Below are 17,314 nucleotides of genomic sequence, written 5' to 3'. Positions count from 1 at the left end.
GTTGGCTTGCTCACTGGAGAAGTTCTTCTGTAATCTGAGAGAGCAACAATCTAAGTTCCTACCAGGCTGTGCTCACACATGCCCAATCACTTCAGTACCAGTATGGGGAGGCTGTCCCCCACCTCCTGCCCCCCAGTTGGTAGAGTTCTGCACTCTGCCTTATGAAAGGAGGAGACTTGTGAGAGAGCTCTTTGGCCACGAACCACAAAAGGGATTTCGGCGCCTAACTCCCATTGAAATTAGTGTGAGTTTGCCACCTAATTATGTGAGGATCTGGGGCTTTGTGGCTGGGAGGGCAGTGTAGGGCAGTTCCCTTAAGAGATGTGGGCTTTTTCCCTTTCCCAAGTCACCAGGAAGGGGGTGAGGATTACTGGTGCATGTCTGCTCACTTCCAGGCTTGATAGGTGCATGTGGGTGTTTTGTTTTTATCAAAGATCCTACCTGTTGAGACAGATAAGAAACCGCAGGGGAAGCAGCTCCAGACTCGTGTTGATTATCTACTGAAATTGCTGAAGAAAGAGCTGGAGAAGAAGGAAAATGTGAACGATGGGGAAGAGGTGAGTGAGGGGATGGCTGAGTGCTTGGTGGGGGGGTGAGAAGGGATTGGGCGCTACTTAGGAGGACACTCTGTCCTGCATTCCTAGCTTGTGGACTGTGAATGTGCTTGAACTCTGATCCCTTCGTGAGATTGAACCAAGAGCGGGTAGTGAGCGTTCCTTGTAAGCGGAGTGCTTGGACAGCCACCCGAGAGAGACTAAAATGCTGCCCAGCTGATTAGCAGAGCACCCACAGCCAGCAGCATGTGTTTCTGTTGGTGGTGCACATCTGTGCATGCCTCGGTGCACATAACGCATAGAAAAAAATGAGGGAACATTGCTGGTAGTGCGGGTGGGTCTTGACTCTCAGATCTTAGGCTCAGGTCTTTTTACCTGTGTCCTCAATGGGTGAGACACTGAGAATCAGTAGACAGGACTCCTGGATTCTCGTGTTACTGCATCACTTGTCGGAAGCAGATGTAAACTCTAAAGTGAGCTGTGAGGATTGATGAACAATTCTAGCGTGTGTAGGGTTGTCCATGTGCCAGCTAGCAAGGAGCCCTGGCACTGTGGAGATAGGTAGTGAATGTACCAAAATAAAGCTCTTTTTATCCCTCCTGGATACTGCAACTTGGATGTCACATTAAATGCCCTCTGATGTACCAGCTCTCATTCATTTGCCCTGTCACCATGTTGCTTGGTGCCAGCAATTCTCTCATAGCAACTCTGTGTTCAGAATAGTCCTTTGAACTCACAAACTTCAGATGGATTTCCTCTTACTAGCGAAAATGAGACCCTCTGATTTAGGTTGTAATTCCATGTAGTGCCTCAGAGTCATTTCCCATGGCCTGCTGGATCTCCCAGTCAGTCTCCAGACTGACACCTACTCTTGCCCGTAGATGGTCTTTCTGTTTCAAAAAGTTGTTTTCCAGCCCTAACTGGTTTCTCTTCTTCCTCCAGGCCAAACTGAAGAAGAGGAAACCACGTGTGAAGAAAGAGAACAAGGCTCCCAAAGTCAAAGATGAGCATGGAAATGAACTGTCCTCTCCTCGGCACTCAGACAACCCGTCGGAAGAGGGAGAAGTCAAGGTGTGTTGACCCAGGTGGAAGGGGCTTTTAAAGAGCGGCTTGAATTGTGTTGGTGCATCAGACACTAGACTGAAAAAGCACATGGTGGAACTTCCCCAAGCAGCCACAGAGCAAAAACTGAAATAGGGGCCCTGCAGATCTGCATGGGCAACTGTCAGGGGGTTCACACCCCAGTGCGCCTCAGTGCCCCCGACTGTCTTCATATAGCCCATCTCAGGGCAGAATACAGTCTGTATGGGTTGCTCATCATAGGCATCTGGGCTTATCTCCGTGGCCCCGCTTACCTAAGCCAGGCTGTAACCTGTCTCCACGCCCGGGCCTTTCCTCCGGCCCCTCATCAGGGTAGCCTTAGCTGGCCTTCTCCCAGCTCTAGCTGGCTAGCCCCAGCAGGTCTCCCTCCTGGGAGCTCCTGCTTCCTCCACAGCCAGCCCCTCACTGGCCTCTCTCCTCCCTTGAGCAACCTGGGCTTCTCTATATATATGAGCCAGCTGTGCTCATACTCGCCCTAATGGGTTCAGCTGGCTGCCCCCAGCCACTCGGGCAGTCCTGGGTCTTTGCCAGCTGGGCCCTCTCTAGCCCTAACTAGCTCCTGCTGGCCTCCTCTCTGCTAGCCCCAGCTCCGGGCCGGAGTCCTGGTATTAAAGGGCCAGTGCAGGGCAGGCGCCCTGTCACAGCAACATATTTAATTACTTGGGAACCTAGGAGGTGGGGAGCCTTCTCCAACCTCTCCATTAAGCCAGTGCTCAGAGCATTGTGGATGGGCTCCAAAACTGGGCCACTTTCAGCATTTGTTGGCTGTAGTCTGTCCTCGCCTGTCATCGGTCAAGTCAGAATTTACCAAGATAAAACCCTCTCTTTGACTAGCTTTGCAGATAGTTTAAACTAAGGTTTCTTAAGATACTGGTCAGAAGCATTAAGAGCTGTGCCGCCTGACTAGCTAAGTGCTCTTTGTAGCTGCAGTTTGGTAGTCAGCTGCAGAATTATGCTAGTTTGATAGTTTCACCTTAGAAGCAGGATTTGTGGGGGCAGGGCAGATTGCTGCTCTGGGCTTATGTAGGTTAATTAGACCTAGGAGAAGTTTGAATGACCAGCAAGAATGAGGTGTGCTTACAGGACATAGGCTTATAGATAAACGTGTCTGAGGTGAGGAGCCCTGACTTGGTGAACAACGTTTGAGCCTGTGACTAATTTCCTAGGAGGATGGCTTGGAAAAAAGCCCGGTGAAAAAGAAACAGAAGAAGAAAGAAAACAAAGAGAACAAGGAAAAACAGTCAACCACAAAGAAGGAAAAAGAAGGCGATAAAGAGAAAAAGAAAAAGGAAAAGAAAGAGAAGGTATGAGGCAAATATGTAACCTTTAGAGACACATTCTAGGCTCTCAATCACTTTCAGACCCAATACCTGTCTAGGAGAGCAGTTTCTCTGAGATTGGATATTCCCATGGGAAAGAATGCTAGGGCTTCCTTTATTAGTAAGAATTGGTGGGGGGTGAGAAGGAGGCCTCTCTGCCTCTGAGCACCCGGAGCTTTTCGGAATGAGAGCTTACCCTGAGTAGGAGGGGAAGGACACCTGCAGTGAAGGATGGAAATGGAGGCCTGTTCTGTGGGTTGGGAACGAAGTGTAGCGCGTGAAAGGGCATGCGCTATTTTCAGACTGATTTAAAAGGTGACTATCCCCAATCAGATGAGCATCCTGGAGCAGCTGGCTTCGAGAAAAGAGTTTGGAGCCCCTTGTTGAAAGGGCGTGAGGCTTTAATTACTCTTTGTGTTGGCAGGCTGTGTCTGAACTGCTCTCAATTTCAAATCTATCCATCATAACCCACCCGACATGGGGGCCAGGAAATAATATCTTGGCTGTTCCCCTGTCAGCAGAGGTTGAGCCTGTCCGCACCAGTGTCAGGCTGTGTGGGAAATGTAACTAAATTGCCCGGTGGGCATTGGGTCACTGCTGGCACAGACTCATTCAGACTAGGGATAGGTGAAAGGGTCCGTAATAGTGATGTGTGGGTGTCTGAGGTATATAGAAATGCTAGTGTATTATGCCACTGAAATCCTAAGTCAAAACTCAAAGCGCACTTCAAATCCAGGGGGAAGTCCCCTTCCAGTGACAAGCGGCATGGCCTTCAGCGGTGAACAGAACTAACGGAGCAATGAGAGTTTTGAGGCTGAAGCGCAGGGTGGGTTGCTATGAGACACAGGTTCCGCTGACAGCTCTTGCACACATTTCCTGTGCACTCTGGGGCAGCTCAGAATTTCCACGAGCAGCAGTGATTTGGGGGGTCCCCGCTGTTTCCTTTCCAGAGGTTCTGAGTGTGTACAGTTCCCACCGCCGTACAGTGGAATTTCAGGCCATGCGGGGGCGAGGAGGGGTGGGTCTGTTCTTCCCAGGGGATACCCACCCCCAGTAGGAACTAATTCTCCAGGACAACCGCTCATCGGTGGGTTTTGCCTCCCGCTGTGCTCAGACTCCAAATCATGGGTGCCACTTCTGAAAACGTTAGCCCCAGAGTGTGCCTGCTCCAGTTTCCTCTCTCAGCTGTGCTGTGACTCTTGGTCTGGGTGAAAGGGCTGGAGAGAAGCACGCCATTTAATGCCACCAGCACTAGTTGTCATGGAGGGCTCCACGGCAGGCGATGCAGAATCCCCAGCTTGGGCTCATTGTCAGAGGGGTGTAATTTTGTTCTTTTCAAGCCCAAAAGTGAGACCAAGTCTGGCAGCAAAGGGAAGCGATCTCAAGGTCCTGTCCACATTACAGCTGGGAGCGAGCCCATCCCCATTGGGGAAGACGAGGATGATGACCTGGACCAGGAAACGTTCAGCATAGTGAGTATCTGGAGACAAAGGGCCTAGCAGCGGGAACACGGGGGTTCCCTGGAAGGAAAGGTACACGTCGCATTCGGTAACCTGCAGCTAGTTTGAGAGTACAGTGGACAAGTGGCAAAAGGAGTCCGTTCCAGGCCTTCTCCTTGGCTGAAAGGATGGTGGTTCTCACAGGGGAATCTCAAATGGGAGAAACATCAAGGCCTCCTTAGGGAGTCATTGTCCCAGAAAACAATCATAGTATTAAAACCAGGTTCGGAATATCTCCTCTCTAGATTCTCTGCCACTCAGTTTCACTGGTAAGGCATTTTCTTATTTCATCCCTCTGGTGGGAACACGACAGAAAGAGGCATAGAAGAGGCAGTACAGCACCTTAAGACACTATCCACCTTCTTATTTCAAACCAAAGCTATCCGTTCCCACTGCTGGTTTAAGAGTCATAGGTCAAGTGGTGTGACCCTGTAGCAATGTGTGGACAAGGGCTGGAAGCATAGGGAGGTCATTCTAGAGTAATTTTTGCATGTCCTGTGGCTCTCATAGAATCCTAGAGCTGGAAGAGACCTCAGGAGGTCATCAAGTCCAGCCACTTGCCCAAAGCAGGACCAATCCCAGCTAAATCATCCCAGCCAGGGCTTTGTCAAACCGAGACTTAAAAACCTCTAGGGATGGAGATTCCACCACCTCAGTAGGTAACCCATTCCAGTGCTTCACCACCCTCCTAGTGAAATAGTTTTTCCTAATATCCAACCTAGACCTCCCCCACTGTAACTTGAGTCCATTGCTCCTTGTTCTGCCATCTGTCACTACTGAGGGCAGCCTCTCTCCATCCTCTTTGGAACCTCCCTTCAGGAAGTTGAAGGCTGCTATCAACTTCTCTCACTCTTCCCTCACTCTTTTCTTCTGAAGACTAAATAAGCCCAAATCCTTCAGCCCCGCCTCATAGATCATGTGCTCTAGCCTCTTAATCATTTTGGTTGCCCTCCACTGGATCCTCTCCAACGCGTCCACATCCTTTCTATAGAACTGGACACAATACTCCAGTTGTGGCCTCACTAGAGCCGAAGGGGAATAATCACTTTTCTAGATCTGCCGGCAATGCTCCTCCTACTGCAAACTAATATTCCATTTGCCTTCTTGGCTACCAGGGCACGCTGTTGAGGCTCTGCAGTTTTTGCAGTAAAACTCACTGAGTTGTTGCAGTAAGTTTCACAGTAACTGCTTTCCAACCTGTGTAAATGGAAACTCAGCACTACGCTGCCACAGATTGTTTCTTCAGCCACCCTCACCAATCTCAGAATGTTTCTTGGTTGTTCTAGGCAAACCATGGGAAAATGACTGACTTGCAGACTAAAAAGGAGAGAATGAAAGTGCAAAGTGCTGTCGTGTGCACAAAGTAGAAGAAGAATGATGATTTCCTCTAACTTTCAGTTTTGTGAATAGGAATAGTCCAAAAACATTTTTATCTGGCAGTGTGATTTTTGGCCATGGTCTTAACCCCATGTATTTTATTTGTAATGCCTAAATAGCGACATGTCCATTGTCCATCTTAGTCCTAGGCTTAGGCTGTCAGGCAGAATTCATACTCAATACGTGCAGAGTACATTGTGTGTTTCCAGAAGGAAGATGGAGTTGGGTGGAAGGTGTTGAGGACAGACTCTTCATGCTTTATAGTGTATGTCTCCTCTGCTGTTTGCCTGGTACACCTCCTGACTTTAACACTGAATGAAGGATTTGACTTAACAGTTTCCCAGCAAGCACCTGGTTGAGAGAAGGTCAACAGAAAGGGTGAAACCCACACCTGAAATTAATGATGTAGCTAGGTGGATTTACTGCTGAGGTGTCCTCGCAGGTCTCTGTCACTGATGATAACCAAAAGGCTGATTGAGTGTGTGCTCAATGATGTGGTCCTCCTGAGAGGGCCCCCAAAGACCACAAACCAGATAAGCATCAAAGGCGCCAGGCCAGATTTATTGTTAAGTGAAGTACAGTAACCGTTGTCAGTAGACTCTACACTGAACCACTACCCACATGTACTTGCCACAATGGAATGACTCAGTCAATGGGAAATTTCCACTGGCCCCTAGGTCATACAAAGACTGTCCCCCCCAGGACACCACTTTATATACAGGTACAAGCAAATCACATGTCACTGCTGACATATCAGGTTACCACCCTCTGATGCTACTTAGATACCACCCATCCCTCTGTACCTTGTGGTTTGATTAGCTCATCTCTATCCATCATGCTGTCCTATTAGACCCTTTCCTGAACCTGGGTCTGTATTTGTGAGGAGTGGGTACCAAGGTCTTTTTTTAATGAGCTGATGGTACCATGTGATTTCAACTTATAATCGGTACCAATTGTTGTTTTGCACCTGGGCCTATTACCAATTAGTGTTTTGCATTCTCAGCCCTGTTTGTGCCAAGTTCCGTCAGCAGGGGTTTGCCTCTTGCTCACAGCTTAGCTTGGCTTTGTTAGCCATATCTTGTCCGTTATTAGCTAGGCCTCAGACCAGGCCTGTGCTGCATTGGCTTATGTTTTAGGCCTTCATCTTACTACAAATGAATGTTTGCTTTGTGGTGTTCATCCTAGTGCAAAGAGAGGATGAGGCCAGTGAAAAAGGCGCTGAAGCAACTTGACAAGCCAGATAAGGGACTGACAGTGCAAGAACAGCTGGAGCACACTCGTAACTGCCTCCTGAAAATTGGAGATCGCATCTCAGAGTGCCTTAAAGCCTACTCTGACCAGGAGCACATCAAGCTGTGGAGAAGGTAACAGACCATTCAGTTTTCCTTTGGCTAGTTTGTGGACGGTTAGGTAAACATAGTGTTCTCATGGAGGGTGCTGGATTTTGCAGCCATTTTATAGGAGGCATGTACCAAAGTTCCCACTTCCAGTATTTCCCCCGGCCTGTTGCAAAGACCTTATTGAAAGCTGATCAAGCTGGCTGGAAGGGATCAGAAACCATCACCCATTCTGTCCTTGGCCTCTCAGAGACTAGGGCTTCATCTGCGTTGAAAAGCGTCACCGGTTTAACATGAATCAGTTTAAAAATGGGTTTGGCCAAATGGGTGTAAACCATGTGCCGAGGCCTGTGCACTTCAGTTAGAGGGTGAAGGGGGGCTGAGATGTACGCCGCGGAAGTCACATTCCTTACACTTCAGCAAGACCAAAACAGCCCCTTTGAAGCTGAAATGTGTGTCCACACATAGACTGATGCTTAGGACGTCAGCCCTTTATTAGGAACTGGAGGGAGGCTGCTAACACCTGTTTTCAAGGCCGCTGACCAGCCTTCGGAGGGGACCCTAAATACAACAGCGTTAGGCTGATGCCAAAAAGGAGATGACAAAAAGAAGTGAAGCCTGCCCTTCCCCTCACAGTCCAGATGAGTGAAATAGACAAAGGTGAAGTGGATATTGGGTCTTGTTGGAAGGCTTATCCCTTCACCCTTCCACTTCCCTGGTCCTTCTCACATGAACAGAGAACAGCAATACCCGAAGACTGGAGATGCAGACAATGCGACGTTTATTGGTGTTAGCTTCCAGCTAGCGTGAATCCAGTTTCCTTTTTCCCTTGTTCCCCTCTTACTTCCTGTTTGCTCCCCATTTAAGGTAAATTTTCAGAGTTTCTCAAAGTGAGTCTCGGGCCACTGGTGGGCTCACACCACTTTGTTTACCTAGAGGCTTTGTAGCCACAAAGCCTCGCATCACATTGGCTCTGGTCACTGTTTCTAGCCACGGGGAGTTACGGGAAGCGGCTCTGCTCGGCCACACCGCTTCCCATGGCTCCCCTTGGCTGGAAACAGCAAACCGGAGCCAATGGGAGCTGCGAGGCTCTGTGGCTATGGAGCCTTTAGGTAAACAAAGCAGGCCCGCAGCCCACTTTACGACACACTGCCTTAACCAATCGTTTTGCTGAAATGTAACTAACCAGTTTAACTAACCAAGCCCAATATTCTGCAACATGATTATTTAACAATTCTATCTGACCACCTTAATTGGTTTACTCCCACCAAAATTAATTATACAGCAGACAAACAATCAAAGGACCAGACCGAGACCATAGAGATAAACAACAGACAAGCGGGGAGCATAAATAATGACAAAACAATAAAGGAATGCGGATTTCACAGCCCCAACTATGAAGAAGTGGGTCCTTGCCTGACAGAGAGCTGAAGGCGATAGAGTGGATCTCCTTTCTAGCAGCCCAAAATCGTCTCATTTCAATGCAACTGGCTTGGGATGTGTGAGGATGTAACTGTATGTTTATCCTGTCTTCCTCATTTGTACAATCTGCAAAAAGCCACTCAGCTAAGGATTAGGAATTATTCACTGCAGATGACATGGGGTACAGAGAGATTAAATGATTAGCCAGGGTTATACAGGGAGTCTGTGGCAGAGCTAAGAAATGAACCCATGAATCAGTTTAAAAATGGGTTTGGCCAAATGGGTGTAAATAGTTTTAGCCACAAAACTATCTCTCCTTATACAACACTCGTCAAACCTTTATATCAGTCATCTGGAGCTTATCCTCCACACACAGCATGAGCCTGTATACCAGGCAGTGGGAGTTGTAAAAACACCTGCGTGGAGAGTGGTGGAAGAATCCCTTCCATTTTGCAAGGGAAACTGTTAAGATGATAAAAAGAAAAACATTTGTCAAGAAAAAGCCCTGTTGCAGGACTCTAGCCCTGTCTTTGACAGTTCCCAGGCAAAGACCGGTTAGGATCTAAATATTGCGGCCTGCCTGTAAGGGCCTATACTTTAAGAATTTAGGTGTATTCTTAGTACTCAGCTACTTAGAGGGGTATAAAAAAAAGAGTCTAAATCACAGTCTGCCGGTGTATGGATCTTCTCTCACTGACAGTCTGAGGCCTTGTTCTTAAGGCCTTTGGCTAAGCAGCAGGTACAGCCATAAGCTGGGAAACTGTTGTTTAGTAATTAATAGAAAAACTTAATATCCCTTTAGGAACCTGTGGATATTTGTGTCCAAGTTCACAGAATTTGATGCCAGAAAATTGCACAAACTCTACAAAATGGCTCACAAAAAAAGATCCCAGGAAGAGGAGGTAAGATCTGAAATGTGCTCCCTGGGTGAGGAAGAGTCTGTATAGAACAGGGAATTCTTGCATCTCTTCCCTAGCGTTAGCCACTGTTTGCTGCAATTGCAACAGCATCACAATGTAAGCTAGGGTACCAGTAGGACTGTGTGGATGTGGTGACTGGTGTACTATAAATCTTTGGGTCAAAATTCAAGGACTGTTGTTGCCTGAGAATTGTGTTTGAGAAACTGCACCATAAGCTCCCCAGCACTTGCAAGTATAAACTTTCAATCAGGGATATAAACGGTTAACCAGCAAGGATGGTAGCATCCCCCTGCCCATCCCCCATTTAATCAGTTAATCAGCTAAACATAACATTTAACTGGTTAACTCATTAAATGGGATTTTACACCCCTACTTTCAGTGCTTTCTAGGTCTTGCAGGATGATACAGGGCGTTTAGGTCCTTAATTGGCTTTCTCGACAACTCTTGGCTTAGATTTGCCTCCAGCTTCGCTCCTTAGTTGTCCCTTTTAGAAATGACACAGTGCTAGTCATGTGATGCTCTTTGCACATGCGGAAGTGCCTCTCTTCTTTCGTCCATTCGTTTTTGTTGCCTCGCCCTGGACCCTTCCTGTTGGGGATGGCACATGGGTTGTCTCCGCTGGAAGAGTAGAAATCAGGGATGGTGCTGACTGTCAGGATTAAGATGCGTTGGCAGAGGGGGGTGTGGTGGAAACTTGTACATCTCCAGCCTGGCACTGTGTCTGGCTCAGCCTCCATTGATTCCTTACTTTCTTGAGCACAAAAGTCATTCGTTGCAAAATCCCCAGTGAGGAGGCGGGTCTCTGGATGGTCGGGAATCTTCCTACTCTACTTCAGAGTGCAACCGACAGGGTTTCACAACCTGCCCGAGGCGTTGAGGGGAATCGAAGGGGGGAAGCATCATCATCTCTTCTGTTCCATGGTATTGGAAGCGTCTCCTTTGTTCTCAGCAGGAGCAGAAAAAGAAGGAGGACATGGCTGGCAGCAAAAGGCCATTCCGCCTAGAGCCTTCTGGCTCCAGCCGGGATTCCCTCATGTCTCAGTCTCACCTGCCTCCCAACCCCCATTCTCAGAAACTCCACCTGCCCCCCTCTCACCCTCAGCAGATGCATGGGCACCCGCGGGACAACTACAACCACCCTAACAAGAGGCACTTCAGTAATGCAGGTAGGTCCTTCAGACGAGAGAAGCAAAAGATTAGTGCTAGCAAGTTCCCTGTCCATCCCAAGCCAAGGCCTGATTGTTCCTGTAGTACGTCCCCCAGGGCTTTTCTCCAGTCCAGTTGGAAGTCCTGTGGGTTTCCCAGGGAGAGGAGGGGTGGGAGAACAAATCAGACACAAGAGACATGATTCATATTGTATAACACATGAGTGGAAGGTGTTCAGAGGCTGTAGGGAGGAGAACACAATGTAGAGTATGTAGAATAAAGGAGAGCAGAATTAGGGTTTTGTTCCCTGATATTCAAGGTCAGTTTTGCTTTTGTTAATTTCTTCCTTTTACCATAAACTCTTGAAAAGGTTCCTCTTTAAATCGGTATTTGCTGCCTTCAGAATTTTATCTTATAAACGGGCTGTATCTGAACCACAGAAGGGACTTTCTAGAACCCACAAAGCTACTGCCTGGAAACTCGAATAAAGCAAACAAAAACCATTGCCACTGAGTACCTCGCAGGCTTGCTCCCTGTGCCATGGTCTCTTCTGACCAGTGACTGGCAGGGCAGGTAAGTGATAGTAGGACCAACCTTCAGGCCTGTGTTTTCTTCACTGCAGATCGAGGAGACTGGCAGAGAGATCGGAAATTTAACTATGGGGGCAACAGCGCCCAGGTGTGGGGTGGAGAACGGCATCACCAGTATGAGCAGCACTGGTACAAGGATCACCACTATGGGGAGCGTCGGTCTCGTGGCGACCCCCACCGAAGCTCCGGGAACTACCGACCAAATAACCTCTCCCGCAAGAGGCCGTATGAGCAGTACAACAGTGACCGAGACCACAGGGGACACAGAGATTATTACGACAGGTAACGTAATGTGGATGATCACAAGCCAGCTGGCTGGAGTGTGCAACCATTTGTACATTTCTTGCTTGCCACCACGGGGATCTAGGGATCTCAGTGGAATGGGGGGCTGTAAATGGATTCAGATGGAACCCAGACTTAGCCACTGAATTGGGTTCCCGTTTCTTTTCTGCCTTGGCATTCTGAGAGTTCTCATTTCGGCCTTGCCATCTGATCATCTTAGACATCAGCTCTAGCCTGATTGTTACCAAACCCTAGGAACGACAGTCCAGTGTTGGGTCTTCATTTGTGTGTGTTTCTGATTGGGGGTTGCCAGCCCATGAGTGTTACAAGCTCACTGGGAAAGTATCTAGGTGACTTTGCTTTTCTTCCCTCACGCCCCATAACTTTGACCACCCTCACCCTGTCCAATTCCCTTCTGGTTTATAAGTTCCTTTTTCCTGGCCTAGCTGCTAGTTCTGTCCTCCCCTACATCCAGACAGGGCCGGCCCGAGCCCTTTTGCCGCCCTGGGCCCGGGCATGCGCTGCCCAGCCCAGCGCTGCTAGCGCACACGCCGGGCCGTGCATAGCCCCGCAGCCGTAAGGGCAAGGGTGCTGCTTTCCACCGTCGCGGGGCTGGCGCTGCAGGAGCCGGGCGCGTGGCTCCTGATGGCAGCTGTAAGGGACGCTGCACGCCCCTTACAGCTGCCATCAGGCGCCCTGGGCAGCTGCCCGGCTCGCCCATGCCTCCTTCCGGCCCTGCATCGAGACACACACAGGTAGCATTCTCCCAAGAACACCAAGTCTCTGCTAGTTAGGTTCCTAGCTTCACCTGGGAAAGGACACCTTGTTTGTTTGCTGGGTGCTATCCACACCTACTGAGCTGTGTAAATCACTACCAGCAGCATTATTCGAGGTGGAATTTGGATACTTCAGGAGGGGAAAGAAGGGCTGCCTAAGTGTCTTCTCTTGAGCTGATGTTGTTTTGTGGGTTTGTTTTTTACATCTAGACACCATCACGATTCCAAGCGGCGAAGATCCGATGAGTTCAGGCCCCAGAATTACCACCAGCAGGATTTCAGACGAATGTCTGATCACAGACCACCTATGGGATACCACGGTCAGGGACCTTCAGACCATTACCGGTCCTTCCATACAGACAAATTGGGGGATTACAAACAGCCGCTTCCCCCTCCTCATTCCCAAGTCTCGGACCCTCGCTCGCCCCCGTCTCAAAAATCCCCTCATGATTCCAAGTCACCCCTGGATCACAGGTCGCCCCTGGATAGGTCGTTAGAACAGAAAAACAATCCAGATTATAACTGGAACATTCGGAAAACATAAAGTGGCTGGGACAGGAGAGGAGGGAGAATGCATCTGAAATACTTGGGCTGATGCAACAGCGGCTGCTTTTCCAACCCAGTAACCGGAGACTCTGAACATTCTGAACATGCTGCTATCGTCTTGCTGGGTGAAGGAGGATTTGGGGGAGTGGGCAGAGCTCTCCCCAGCTGTTAGTTCTGGCCTGGATTCCTTTTTCACAGCCGCCTTCTCCAGTCTACCATTGGAACTGGATCCATTGCCCACTGGGAGTGGGGGGGTGGGAACAGGCATCATTCTTTGCTTTAGTTTTGTTTTTCATTGAAGGCGGCACCTCACAGACTCTTGTGATGAGTTCACCGCTGCGGAGCTCTCCCCAGAACCAAGAACGTGGATTGATGCTGCTTAAGACGTTGCAGACAGCTGTGTGCACCCAGTCTGACGTGACGTGACATAACAGATGCTGCTGTGGGGTGGGCATACCCCAGTCAGGCTGGGCTTTGTGTGTAACCAGAGTGGGGGTGGGATGCATTCGGGGGTGGGAAGGAGGTCACTCTTGGAGTCAGTGACTGACCCTGCTCTTATCATGGGTGTTGGAAGGAGGAACTCGGGGCCCTCTCCAGAGTGACTCAGAACGGTGGGAGTGAGAATCCATCACTTCCTGGCCCCTGTGGCCCTTTCTCATGTCTTTATCCATTTCAAGGGACTGGCTTGGCTTTGTGCACTGGTACCCGTCCTCTGCAACAGCTCGGGGCTGGAGCTTGGACATCTTAAACCAGGTGGGGGTCGTGACAGTAGAGGGAAGGGACAGAATCCCTTAGCAGAGCCTTCATTCACCCCTTAAGCCAGCGAGAAGGGAAGAAATGGGAGCAGTGACAGTATTTCCCAGTGGGCGGGGCTCAGGCATCCATAACCCAAACCCTCTGGCCCCATTTCTCTCTTGTCACTGGTAGTCAGGCTGCTCAGGCCCTGACGCAGCACATCGTGCCTGGAAGCGGAACGGTTTGCGGAGGCGGAATAGCTCTAGGGGTCGGGGTTCTGACTTCCCTTCAGCTGCTGACTTGCTCTGACCTTGGGGCACATCGCTGCACCTGGAGAACGGGGGTGCCCGTCTTAACTCCTCTTGTCAGACATTGGGAAATGGAAGGGTCAGGCACTCTGGGCTGAGCTTGGCGCCAGGCAGAGCTACACGTGGATGCACTTGGCTGCCTGGAGTGTTCCGAGCAGGGACAGACCTGCCAGCGTTCCAGGCAGCTGCGCTCGCTCCGAGGCGCAGAAAATAGCTGCGTTGAATGAACTTCTGTATCTTCGAATCAGGAGCTTGTATAAGCACTCAGCCTGTAGATTTCTGGGGAGCCAAGGCCCAAGCGACTCCTAAACTCTCAGTGTTTGAACGTCTGGGAGCTGTCCCCCTAGTCAGTAGATGTCTAAGAAGCCCAAGAAGGGAGAGTGGAGTTGAATGATTTGCAGCTCAAATGCATAGCGATCACTGCAAACATTCTTTAAAGGGTTAGGGTCATGGGGCAGCATGAAGGAGTAACCTCCAGCAGGGAGGGATTTCTCAGAACACTCCCAGTGAGTCAGGGGCAGCCAAAGCAGAGCCGGCTGGTCAAATGTAAGGCAGGAGAGATTCTGAACTTCAGCTCCATCGTCATTAATATGGAGTCAAGGCCCATGGAGGCTGGAGGTCCCTAGTGCCAGGCTTTTCCTTGTTGCAAGCAGCCAGGCCGTGCAGATTAAACTGGAACATTTCAGGCTGGGACCTGTAGTCTGTGCGAACGGCAGCTGCATCCCGAAGATGAGGCCTGTGGCCAGCTGCTCAATATAATGTAAATGGTGCAGCCCCGGGATCTTGGAGAGGTGGCAGGGTGACCTTTGCTTGGACAAAATGGGAACACTCCTCCCTTTAAAGGCCGGAGGAGAGGGCGAGGTTTAATTCGCTGCCTGTCTTTTACTGGTAAGTTGCCTTGAATCTGCAGTGTCCAGAGTAAGGACTAGAATGGCCCAAGGAGAAAATTTCCATATGGCGCTTGTAGAGCTGAAGAGCTATTTCCTGCTCTGTCTTCCTTGACTTCATGGATGAATGTAGGTCGCAATTAGTGCTGGAGACCCCTGGGGTAGTGCTTGAGACAGGACTATACCTGTTCGGGGGGAGGGAGGGAGCGTAAAGGCAGGTTTTGCTGCATTTGGGTCGTTAAGGCGAAGGTGTTAACTCTTCTCTTGGCTGTTTGGAAGATACCTCACAAATCAACACTAATAACATTCATGCTTCCTGTCCGCTTGAGGCTGACTGGAGTGAGACCCTCAAATCTGATGTGATCATTGTATGCTTGATCCATTCTGAGCCCATTGTTTTTATTAGGTTATCCCTTGTCCCATTAGATCATTCACAACCCACCACGATTTGCTGCAAGTGGGAACAAAAGCATGATTCCAGGTGACTGACAATCTGTGCACAAAAGCATGTATACCCAGCTGGGAGGCTATCACCTGCTCTTTCACCCCATTAATGTAACCCCATCAGTGCCAAGGGCCATGCAGAGCATGACCTTTATAAGGGGTCTGGCTGGGTAGCCCACTGTGGTTGTATGTCCTGTCAGTGGCACCCAGAGGCATCTCAGAACTAAGCCTAAAGAGAATTTTGGAGGCTAGTGAAGTCTCTCTCTTTGGAGGCATGGGAAATGTGCTTCCCATTCTTTGAGTTTTCCACAAAACTGAACAGACGCAAAATGGCTTTGCTTGCTACCAGGGAACTAGGAGCATGGATTGGTGCCTCTTCCAAGCAAACCAAGAATTTCTCTGCAGTAGACAGAAGGGAAGAGGGGACTAGCTCTCATGTCTTTTCCCCCGTTAGAGTGGAGGGTAGATATAGTGTCTTTCCCGGCACGTTTTCACTAAGCTGTGATGACAAGTGGACATGGTGTTCACAATGGGTCCTTTCTTTTCAAATAGAGGTGTGTTGGCTTATAATGTGAATACTAAATTGACCTTCTTGCCAGGTGAAGCAAAGAGATTTACGTTGTTTTCAGTTCCCATTCATGAAATCCTAACATGGTGTTACGTGCCATAAAGTAGTAGCAAAAGGCAGTACTGGCCAGACCAGTGTTAAGGTTGGTGCAAAGCAACCATAAACCCAATGGGGAGGGGTTTGTTGCATCCAGATTGAGGAGCTTGGCCCTCAGGGGTTCCAGTCAGTTTGAAAAGTATTTTGGTTTTTCTTCTTTACACAGAAGGAAACAAAATTCAAATGTGAAAGCTTTGTCCACATCCTTTTAAGAGTTGCACTTGGGAAGTCCTTCATGTAGGCCTAACGCTAAAGTATGGATTATTTTGAGTTCTGCTGTGGTGGGTGGATTTAACTGTCTTTGGTTTTACAGAAGCTGGGGAAATCAAATCTGGGGGAGATGTTCCCTTCCCACAGGCACACACCCTTGGTCCCAAAATAAGGGACCACAAAATCAGCCATTAGCAATAGAATGGCAGTGGGGTCGGACAGTCCCACAGCCATAAACTTCAATGTGGTGTTCATGTCATCGTGATGCAGCAGCGCCTACTAAGCCAGCCTGTGAATTATCCTAGTCCTGCTGAAGGAAGAAGTTGCAACTTCTTGGTTTGGTTTTGGTTTATTTAAGCTGGTCTCACAGTGACATCACAAATCCCATTGGAAACTAAAAATTGAGTCACTTAGGAATTTGCACCAGAAAACAGAAGCCCCACAGACATGCACAGGTGGTGTTGGTGCAGTGCCCAGCTCTTTGAGATCTTTACATGAACTATTCAAGTGTTCCACAAAAAAAGTACTAGTTTCTCATCCATTTACCCCCATTCCCCCTGAGCAAAGGGGGGGAATGGACGCTTACTGTAAACTTGTGGACTTTTAAACCTGTTGACTAAAACAGTAATTAATATTAATTTATATTTGTGAAGAAAATGCCACTGTCCTAGTGATTTCTGATGTAAATATGTTGTTTATATAGTATGTATTAAATTTTCCTACACTGTAAAACTGCTGTACTTTTGATTATTGTATATTAAAAAGTGTTACTGAGATTTTCAGAACCTTGCAGGCTTCTTGTTTCTGTGCGTGTGTGTGTGTGGTGCAGTCATTTGCTTCGTGTGTGTGTGTGGTGCAGTCATTTGCTTCGTGTGTGTGTGTGCTGCAGTCATTTGCTCTAATATACCATGGCTACGTCTAGATTGGCATGATTATCTACAAATGCTTTTAATGGAAAAGTTTTCAGTTAAAAGCATTTTCGGAACAGAGCATCTAGATTGGCACGGACGCTTTTCCGCAAAAGCACTTTTTGCGGAAAAGCATTCGTGGCCAATCTAGACGCGCTTTTGCGCAAAAAAGCCCCGATCGCCATTTTCGTGATTGGGGCTTTTTTGCGGAAAACAAATCTCAGCTGTCTACACTGGCCCTTTTGCGCAAAAGTTTTGCGCAAAAGGGACTTTTGCCCGAACGAGAGCA

At 48.8% G+C, this 17,314-nt stretch overlaps 1 protein-coding gene across 8 annotated transcripts in view; it reads left to right on the top strand.

Moving 5' to 3' along the window:
• CHD2 (chromodomain helicase DNA binding protein 2) overlaps positions 1-16,894 on the top strand; it is a 108,649-nt gene extending 91,755 nt beyond the window's left edge. For 4 of the 8 annotated variants that reach the window (XM_075897005.1, XM_075897006.1, XM_075897007.1 and 1 more), the window contains 9 exons: positions 435-557; positions 1,497-1,625; positions 2,822-2,959; positions 4,315-4,446; positions 7,036-7,214; positions 9,412-9,511; positions 10,479-10,695; positions 11,298-11,547; positions 12,534-16,894. In XM_075897005.1, the coding sequence (XP_075753120.1) occupies positions 435-557; positions 1,497-1,625; positions 2,822-2,959; positions 4,315-4,446; positions 7,036-7,214; positions 9,412-9,511; positions 10,479-10,695; positions 11,298-11,547; positions 12,534-12,867 (1,602 nt within the window). In that variant the 3' untranslated portion in view covers positions 12,868-16,894. Of the gene's footprint in view, positions 1-434; positions 558-1,496; positions 1,626-2,821; positions 2,960-4,314; positions 4,447-7,035; positions 7,215-8,472; positions 9,512-10,478; positions 10,696-11,297; positions 11,548-12,533 lie in introns of those variants that run through there. The other 4 variants (XM_006123330.4, XM_075897012.1, XM_075897011.1 and 1 more) reach the window with 4 other exon arrangements.
• Positions 16,895-17,314: the final 420 nt, after the last annotated feature.

The sequence above is a fragment of the Pelodiscus sinensis genome, chromosome 14 (assembly GCF_049634645.1).
Source record: "Pelodiscus sinensis isolate JC-2024 chromosome 14, ASM4963464v1, whole genome shotgun sequence".
NCBI classification, from domain to species: Eukaryota; Metazoa; Chordata; order Testudines; family Trionychidae; genus Pelodiscus; species Pelodiscus sinensis.
Note: the sequence above shows the minus strand (reverse complement) of the source record. Positions and strands in the feature narration are given on the sequence as shown.